The 9,846-nt window shown below is 41.0% G+C and overlaps 1 protein-coding gene across 3 annotated transcripts in view; it reads left to right on the forward strand.

Annotated features, from left to right (window-relative positions):
• plcd1a (phospholipase C, delta 1a) overlaps window positions 1-9,615 on the forward strand; it is a 28,422-nt gene extending 18,807 nt beyond the window's left edge. For 2 of the 3 annotated variants that reach the window (XM_080793371.1, XM_080793372.1), the window contains 10 exons: window positions 11-212; window positions 427-571; window positions 934-1,086; window positions 2,923-3,072; window positions 4,161-4,317; window positions 5,237-5,353; window positions 5,895-6,073; window positions 6,390-6,525; window positions 6,762-6,911; window positions 8,096-9,615. In XM_080793371.1, coding sequence (XP_080649497.1) covers window positions 11-212; window positions 427-571; window positions 934-1,086; window positions 2,923-3,072; window positions 4,161-4,317; window positions 5,237-5,353; window positions 5,895-6,073; window positions 6,390-6,525; window positions 6,762-6,911; window positions 8,096-8,187 — 1,481 coding nt within the window. In that variant the 3' untranslated portion in view covers window positions 8,188-9,615. The remainder of the gene's footprint in view (window positions 1-10; window positions 213-426; window positions 572-933; window positions 1,087-2,922; window positions 3,073-4,160; window positions 4,318-5,236; window positions 5,354-5,894; window positions 6,074-6,389; window positions 6,526-6,761; window positions 6,912-8,095) is intronic. The other variant, XM_080793373.1, reaches the window with a different exon arrangement.
• The last annotated feature ends 231 nt before the right edge of the window (window positions 9,616-9,846 follow it).

Raw genomic sequence — 9,846 nt, forward strand, 5'->3', positions numbered from 1 at the left:
TCCTCCTCAGCAAAGCAGAAGAAGCACATGACCAAGGACGGCTTCCTGATGTACCTGAACCAGCATGAGGGTGCCATTCTGAACCCGGCCCACAAGCAGGTGTACCAGGACATGAGTCAGCCCCTCAACCACTACTACATCTCCTCCTCCCACAACACCTACCTGACCGAGGACCAGCTCAAAGGCCCCAGCAGCACCGAAGCCTACATACGGTATGTATACCTTTTACACCCAGGCTTCTCAAAGTGGGGTCCTTGACCACTTTATTTATACATCATCCGTTTGAAAATAGACTACAATAATACAAGTTCACAACCCGTTTTCAGAAAATCATAGTTGCGCCAACAGCGAAACACGAATCTGGTTCCGCCTGTGTTGTGAGCGTGACCCGTTGGTAAAGATGTTTTCATCTTCCTCTCCTCGCAGGGCCCTGATGAAGAGCTGTCGCTGTGTGGAGCTGGACTGCTGGGACGGGCCGAACGGAGAACCCGTCATTTACCACGGTTACACACTCACCTCCAAGGTCCTGTTCAAAGACGTCATCAAGGCCATCAAAGACTACGCCTTCAAAGTACGTGAGGCAGACAACCACCTGTGGCATGTGGACAGGACCTGGCATGCTGCTTAATTAACACCTTTGACTGTCGTTTCCATGGCTGCGCTCGTTCATGGGATTACAGTTGAAGCACATTTTGTTTGTGTACCCTGACTGAACATAAAAACACAAAAGAATGTGCTAAATCTTTGCACAAATGAGAAAATTAAAATTAAGATGGGCAAAGATGGCTATAATAGAAATGAAGATGGTTCAAGACGGATATAAAATAAATCTAAAAAATATATATATAAAAAAAAATTGATTCAAGATATTAAATGACATCAAAAGGGTCAAACATCGGGTTCCGCAAAATCAAATGCTGTTCTTGTTCTCAGACCTCGGAGTACCCAGTGATCCTGTCCCTGGAGAACCACTGCAGCCTGGAGCAACAGAAGCTGATGGCCCAGCACATGGGCTCCATCCTGGGCAGTGCTCTCCTCACGCAGCCCGTGGGAGACACCATGCCCGTCCATTTCCCCTCACCTGAGGTAGGTCACACAGGCGGTGGCTTTTGCTGAGACATCCTATAGACCAGAGGTTCGCAAACCTTTTAGCTCATATACAGAGGCAGCTTGAATATATACATTTTGTGTCTCCCTGGGATCCAAATGTACAAAAATACATTAACCACTTACGCAATATTTGATAGTGAAAATAACCAATGTAGGACTCATAGGAATGTGCCACTGTACCGATGTGACACTATGGCAGTCAATTTCCCCTCACCTGATGAGGTAGGTCAGACAGGCGCCTCTTACTGAGACATCCTATAGACTGTTGACAAAGCCTTGGGCCTCTCATTACTCCTCGACCTGAAACAGACACCAAAGATGGACCCACCCCGTAATTCTAACTCTCAAATTACCAAAATGAACTCAGCCAGTCTGAGGTCTTCCTGTTTTACGTGACGACGTCATTAGTATTATTAGAATCAGGGCTGATCCTCATTATGCAAACAGAAAACAAACGACTTTAGCCACTTTCACATTATGAACACTGGGAAAAATGCCTGGGGAATCAGGTCGGGACATTGTCCAGTGTTGGGTAGTAGACGCACACATTAACTATTCCCACGTAAATATTACACAAGCACAGCCTGAGTGAGATGCGAGGATCTCAATATCTTTCAGAGAACATTGGTCTCTCTATATACAGCCAAGTGTGCAGTCTGTGCACTACTCGTTGTCTACTGCTTTAGTAAAGAGACGGCTCCACCCGTCAACAATAAAACGTCATCAACACGTCCACGCTGAATGTAAATTCACCGGACTATCACCACACCCGTTCATACAGAGCAGTTTGAGCCAAACTCGGACATAACCCGGACTTAAGTCAAGGGTCCTGCCTGCATAAAATCTGTTGCACGTCCGATTCCTACTGATCCGTCTCAACTCTGGAAAACTTCCATAATACAGTGCATGTCTGAAAGTGGCTTTAGCCAGGTTGATCCAAGTCCATACGTCAAGATGCTGCTGAGTTTGGAGACACAAACAATAGTTTTAGAGGACCCCCTAGAAAACGAGTTGCTGCAACTCAAGGGACAATCCTCTAGTGAAATGTATTAGTGAAAATCAGAGAGCACCTTTGAGCAGATGACGAGTCCTTACAAGATGTGTCTCTGGGCTTGAGCAGTGAATGAGAGAACACCTTGTTTGGCTGCAGGGACTGAGTTTCCAAAAATAATTTAATTTACATGGACAGGACTTGGACCAGGTAGGTATGCATGGCAGGGCATGTACTCAGCTGGTCTTGATGTTATTAAATATGAATTTATTTTTCTGAGTATGTGGCAAATTTATTTTGTATTATCTGCACTTTGCCCTGCCACCTCGTTTTTCTTTTTGCTAAATAGTTTTCTGCTTTTAACCTTGTTTTTTTATCCTTATCTCACTTATTCTTTCTGTTCTTTCAGCACTGCATTCTTTATCTGCTATTTTCTTCTGTGTTAGTGAGCAGCGGCTAAACCTAGAGGTGTAACTTTCAGTCTTATAACACACGCAGGGGGAGGGACAATAGAATCTGGAATCTGGAATCTTTCTGTGACGTTCCGTCATTCTCAGAGATACTATAGATATAGATGAATGCCTAGGGCAATATGGCATTCTCTGTATGTGCACAGATTACTGTATAAAGTGTAATTTAACTCTCTCATTGGCTGCTGATGAGGTGTGTGTCTGGAAATTACGCCTGCCCCATTTATTAAAAAAATTAAAAAGGGAATGTATTTATCATTTAGTGCACAATGATGAAATATTTCGTAATCAATTTGATATTTATGGCCAGTGTATGAAAATGAAACTTCCGTGACATCTTTCCCTGTGCAGGAGCTGAAGGGTCGGTTCTTAATCAAAGGCAAACGGTCGAACAAGCTAGATGCAGCCTTCAACAACAACAGCAGCATAGAGGACGACAGTGTGTCCGAGGAGGACGAGGCTGCGGACTCCAAGGAGAACGGACAGAAAGCCAAGTCTAAGGTGAGTTCTAGTGAGTACGCACTGCAAGATCCCGACCCTTATGGGTACAGTCAATTAAATGTTATTAAGTGTCAAATCACAACAAGTTGTCTCAAGACACTGTTACATGTAAGCAATTTGTGTTAACGGGGTGTCGGGGGGGAAAGAAAGAGAGAGAGAGAAGGAGTGCAGGCAAATACAAGTAGTAGCAATAGCAATAAAAAAAAAACTTAGATGAATTTGCTGATGATCAGGATTCCTAGAAGATAGGGCAACATTAGACCACACTGTATCCCAGCTCCAATCTGGATCTAGATTTGGTATGTCATTCCTCCATACAGTATCGACAGCCAAGGTCCCATAACTAGATTCTAATAAATAATCATACAATATGGAAACAAAACCTCTTGACCTAACATCACAGATAAGTCTATGCAAAGGGTGCCATGGAACCCCGTATGTCCTCATGGCAGTTCTCAATTGTAGATAGAAAAAGAAAGAGTTACCAGGCAAGTTAAAAATATCACATAAATTCTGGAAAGAACGTAAACCATTGACATCAAATAAATCACCCAAAGTATGAATCCCCTTGGAACTCCATCTGGGAAAACGAATAGGACGATTGTCCAAAAGCAAACCATCATTGTTGAACACTGGGGAAAACGAATTCCATTTCAAATCAATCTTGCGCAATTTTTCAGCCGCTTAAATCTAATATCTTAACCCATTTAGGCCTGACGTCGAAAAAAAAAAACGTTCGCTCTGAAAGAATATATACATATTCAAAGATTCGTGCCGCATTTTTACGTACAAGCAATGGCGCGCTATGAGCTTGTTTAAAACACCAAAAGGGGTTCCCGCCAAAAATGGGTTAATATAAGATAATATAATTATATAATATGGTATAACAATGATGTTCGATAAGATATAGTGGTATAGTATAAGAATGTTAAGATAATAATTTATACAGTCTAGTGGTGTTATAATATAATATGGTAGCAGTCCAGTACAGTATCAACTTTGGTCCACAAATGAACCCCAACCAAGAACTACTAAACCAACAATTGCAGACTAAACCCTGCATCTCTCTCTCTCCTGTGTCCTTGCAGAAATCAAAGATCAAACTCGCCAAAGAACTCTCCGAAATGGTCATCTACTGCAAGAGTGTCCACTTCAATGGATTTGAACACGCTAAGGACAGCCTGGCCTTTTACGAGATGTCCTCCTTTAAGGAGAGCAAAGCTTTGAACCTGGCCGAAACCTCAGGTAAACACTGACTAATCATTGGGGCTTTTTTTTTTTTTTTTTTAACCAGTAAAAACACATTGAGACAGACATTTATTTTACGAGTGGGAGCTGGCCAAGAGGCAGAAATAAAATTACACATCACATCAGTGGCTTTGTCACAATAAGCATTGACAGATAGACGCTGACGAATACCTTGTAGGTCGAAACGCGTTGCTCATTTTCTGTTGCCTTGCTCATAAATAAAGCTGTACCACCTTGGAGAAAAAAAAACAACCCTATTTGTCTATAATCCTACCTGTATCACCAAAGAGCACCCATTTATAGCTATTTCTCTATTTTTAAGCATTGGGATCGTTCAGCCTATGGCATAATCAATAGGCCTGTTCACAAAGGAGAAGAGAAGGTAAAAACATCCACACTCTGGTTTAAAGCTCCCAAAACTTCATCGGGCAAATATAATATTGGCCTGATGAAGACCTATACCATTGAAACGTTGCGCCAATAATAATGGGAGCTTTGAACCAGTGTGCAGATGTTTTACCATTGCAATACATTAGATATTAGACAATTAGATATAGCCATAATCCTTTCCATGCTAAAAGTCTTTCATATACATTTTCAAACAAAGTAGCAGATCCACAAGCTTACAGTGCATCGCGATGTGACACGCTGTGAGCTTAAGTAGATTGGCTATGTATAAAGCTAAGTAGGCTACATTATTTACTATGGCCTAGTTTTGCCATAGAATATTATCTATTTTGATGAATAGCCATTGTCAGTAATTTCTTTGTATATTTAAGTTCCTTCTTTGTCGATGCTATTTTTGAACATTTTAGCAAAATCTTGAAAGTGTGAGAACTACAGATCTAGAAGGCATTTGTAAAATGGCCTCAGGTCTTAATATGTTCACTGTATTCCCCTCGGTGTGCTACCACAGCCACAGCCTACATCCATCACAACATGGACAAGCTCAGCAGAATCTACCCTGCAGGCTCCAGGACCGACTCCTCCAACTACAACCCTGTGCCCATGTGGAACGCTGGCTGCCAGATAGGTACAGTACCCTGCACGCCTCATATTCACAAGCTCCTACTACACTCTCAAGGTTCTAGATCAGGGGTCTTCAATGTTTTCCCTTAGGGGAACCCCACTACATGTTGTAGAAAATGATGCTGCAGATTGAACTTTTTAACACTTTCTGTCTCCATCTGGTGGCGTTCGGGAAAAATCACACGCATCATGAACGAAATATTCTTCGCTGTGATTGATCAGAATACAAACTACAAAGCAGTCAACGTCACCTGAGCTCATCTGAAAATGTTCAGTCGTTTAACTTTTAAAAGTGATCTGCTCTGAAAAAACAAAACAACAAGAAGTAGCTGCGTGTAGTGCCTTTAAAGATTGGCTGTATTCTGAGCGCCTTGCGGCTGGATCCCATATGCATATGAGTTCTATGTAAAAGAGGCGGTGGCACTGTGGCAGTTGTGGAAAAACATAGTGAGCATGTCATAGTAAGGTGTGCTTCTGTATTAAGAGAACATACTACAGACTGCCTCTGTCATTACATCCACGACCTTCCCATTCTCTGTTATTAGTGGCCCTCAACTTCCAGACGGCCTCCAAGGAGATGGACCTGAATCAGGGTCGGTTTATGCCCAATGCCATGAGTGGCTACTTTCTGAAGCCTGACTTCCTGAGAGACCTGGCCTCTCAGTTCAATCCGAACGCACTGGGCAAAGGGCCCTGGTTGAAGAAGAAAGTCCTCCACATCATGGTGAGCGAGCTTTTTAAACATACTTTTTACAATCATACCATTTTACAAGTTAAACTGTGCAGGCTTACAGACCCAGTGATCTGTTGCCGTTTCTGCTTGAAGTCAGTAGTTGAAGTCAGTCAAACTGTACATCAAGTATTTTGCTAGTATCTTTTCGAGCAATGCAAGCCGATCATTGTTCCAACCACAGAAATGCACTTAAAGAGTATATAGCCTAGACTCTGTTTGAGTTTCGAGGAATGTTTTGTTATATGAATTTGGTTGTTGAAATGCACAATTGAATGTGCGTGCATGTTTATGTGTATCAATACAAAAGGTGATCTCAGCCCAGCAGCTGCCTAAAGTCAACAAGGACAAGCACAAGTCCATTGTGGACCCCCTGGTCAGAGTAGAGCTCTATGGCGTTCCAGCAGACACCAACACCAAGGAAACGCACCATATTGACAACAATGGTAAGTGTATGTGCACACACACACAGTCACACACACACACACACACACACACACACACACACACACACACACACACACACACACACACACACACACACACACACACACACACACACACACACACACACACACACACACACACACACACACACACACACACACACACACACACACACACACACACACACACACACACACACACACACACACGACTGACACTTGTTTTTATTCTGCAGGATTCAACCCTATGTGGAATGAGAACTTCCAGTTTGACATCCATGTCCCAGAACTAGTCATGGTGCGATTTGTGGTGGAAGACTATGACACGACATCCCAGAATGATCTCATAGGTCAATACTGTCTACCTCTCACCAGCATACAGAACGGTAAGGAAGGCTATGGCCTCACTCACACCACAAGACACACGCAAGACACAGTTGTCTTCTGTGTGTCATGGCCGCCTCAATGCATTTCCAATGGAAGTCACATGGTTTCACCAAACATTGCAGTACAGCTAAGCTCAAGCTTAGATTTGGAAGGGGAAATAACTCAGAGAGGGGGTGAAGATACATCAAAATGTATTTTGTTACAAATTAGCAAAACCTTTCCAAAAGCCTTAAACGAAGAAAGAGGCCACACTGCTCACAGTCACGATGGAATAAATAAATAAAACCGCTTACCGCAGCAAACACTGCTCAAGACCCTGATGTTAGATAGGAGAGTGTGGAGGGCGGCGATTCAGCACTCCCGAGTTGGTGTTGGCTAGACCGCACTCTCGCATCGTATCACAACAAATACAAATATCCACATTTCGACCAGACAAAGGTCTTCCTCTGGGAGTAACACAAACAGGAATGAACCTCACCTCTAGGGGAGGACACACAGGTGAACTCCACTCAACTTGGAAGAGGTGTGTTTTCAATCAGGGTGCCCTAACTAGGGAGGGGCAGGCAAGGATCATACATTGACAATTGACCTTATGTGCACCGCTGCCATCTTGCCAGCAAGGTGCTAACTAGGTGCAACTTCCCATTGACAGCCCATTCATCCAACAGAAAAGTCTTATACAATTGTATTTGTATTAAACAACGTCAAACTCACCAACATTGCAGCTGTACGGAAAGCTTGAATTATCCTCTTTCAATATGTAACATTTTTGTTTCATAAAAATCCACTGTAGACATGTTATGAGCTCGTTGGATATCACTCAACAGCCCTGCGTACCACCTGTTTTGAATTTGCACATAATGCAGGAGGCAGCAGGAGGTTGCTTTACTAAAAAGTGAGTGCTTCCAAACTCGAATACTTAGGAAAAAAATCACAGCAAGAAATTTCTTGACAGGAAGTAGCTCATAACATATCTACAGTGAAACAAAAACATTTGTATATTTTCTGTACATTTTGAACGCCAAACTTTTACTTGTAACAGAATGTTTCTACATCGACATTGCAGTATTGATACTTTTACTCAAGTAAAAAATGTGAGTGCTTTTTCCACCACTGTATTATTATACAGTATGCTGAAGTGCGTTTCACAGGCTTATTTAAACTCTCATCCTGTTATGTTCAGGATATCGCCATGTCCCTCTGCACACCAAGAGAGGCGACGTCATCTCGTCCGCTGGAATCTTTGTTCATCTCATGGTCCTGGACGCCCCGTAGGCTACTCTACTGTACAGCACAGGGCATGTACAGTATGGAAACCTCCATGCCAAAGACAGCATTGTGGGACCATAAAGAAATGTTCAAGCCAAGTCAAACTCTTCTTGACAATGTATTCCAAAGCTTATGTTTTCTTGTTATTTTGTCATTCACCAATCTCGACTGTTGACTTACATTATTTGACTGTTATTATAGCCTTTTGAAATGAGCTACCGGGTATGTGGTATGTGTAGTTGAGAGGTTGAGAGATATTTAAAAAAATAATACATTTGTGAAATGAAGGCTGAATGTTAGATGGATGGCAAATTGTTAGCCTCATAGCATAATTCATTTTTGGGTTAAATTGACATTTCTGCCTAACTCTACTATCCCAACGCTTCTACTTCATTGTGCCTCAGCCTATCAGAATGTTTGTTACATTCAAGTCAACTTTTTGAAAATAAGGCAGGGTGAGCCGGAACCCACTGTGTTAGGCAGAAATAAAGACAATTAAACAAAAACTTTTTTTTTTAATCATGATTGCCTAATTAAGTCAACTTAGGCAGATAGTTTCAGAAAAGAGCTAATTAAAAATTGCTCTTAAAAATATGACTTAGGTAATTATGCTCTGAGGCTAACAAAATGTAGAAAGTATAAGTAATGTCGTAGTATTGTAAGTAGAAAAGGTCAGCAGATTTGGATACATACACATATAGTTTTTGAGAGGTAAACGAGGCTTATAGGTTTGTAGGATGTTGTATTTGCCCCTAATATTCAAAGTATTTGCTTATGGAAACATAATGATTTGTCAAGCAAACCAACAAGCACTAGTTTAAGAACCTTTTTTTGTTTTTATGGTTTTGTTTATACAACTTGCTTTTTAATTAAGTAATTTAAACTTTCTAAAATGTGCTGATTTGTAAAACTTGTATGCCTCAATATGGTTCATCACTGGAGTTATATTTTTGTCAAGCACTACAGTATGTTGTATGAATGCTATTGTATTCTCATTGAGAGCAAACTACTTTGAGTGTGCATGTGATTGTGTGTGTTTTCATTTTGATTGCACAGTATATTGCTGAGCAATGTGCAAAATATAATTTTGCAAATGTGATATTCAAACTTTATTTTTTTTTTGCAACGGTTCCATAATTATTTTGTTGTTGACTGTTGATATGAAGTGCATATCAAGTCATTTTCAACGTGACTTTCTACTTAACATATTGTAACTTAATTTGCTCCAAGTATTTTACTCAAATTTCATTGCTTTTTTATCATATCAAAATATTTTCAAGCAAATATGTTACAAGAGAAATGTTGAACAGAAATGGGTTTATGTTCCATGTCAGGTTCTTGACCAGGATGGCAATGCTTTCAATGTGTCATTTAACTTAACTGCATTTGCACTAGCATTCAAATAAAGTAATGACAAAGACACAACCCAAACTCTTGGTTGATTTATTCATGCTATAAATGCAGCTCATGACATGACATGGCAATTTGACAGCAAAGTTAAATGTTCTGTATCAAATGTTGGGAAATTTAGGAGTATAGCATACTCTTAACAGGTGAACATTTGGTGAAAATGGATTAACATTCAGCAAACATTCCACAATAAATGGAAATTGCAGAAAATTGCGGAAATTGTAATTGCGGAAATGGTGGAAATGGAAATTGCGG

Source organism: Protomyctophum bolini, assembly GCF_963924005.1.
Source record: "Protomyctophum bolini genome assembly, chromosome: 21".
NCBI classification, from domain to species: domain Eukaryota; kingdom Metazoa; phylum Chordata; class Actinopteri; order Myctophiformes; family Myctophidae; genus Protomyctophum; species Protomyctophum bolini.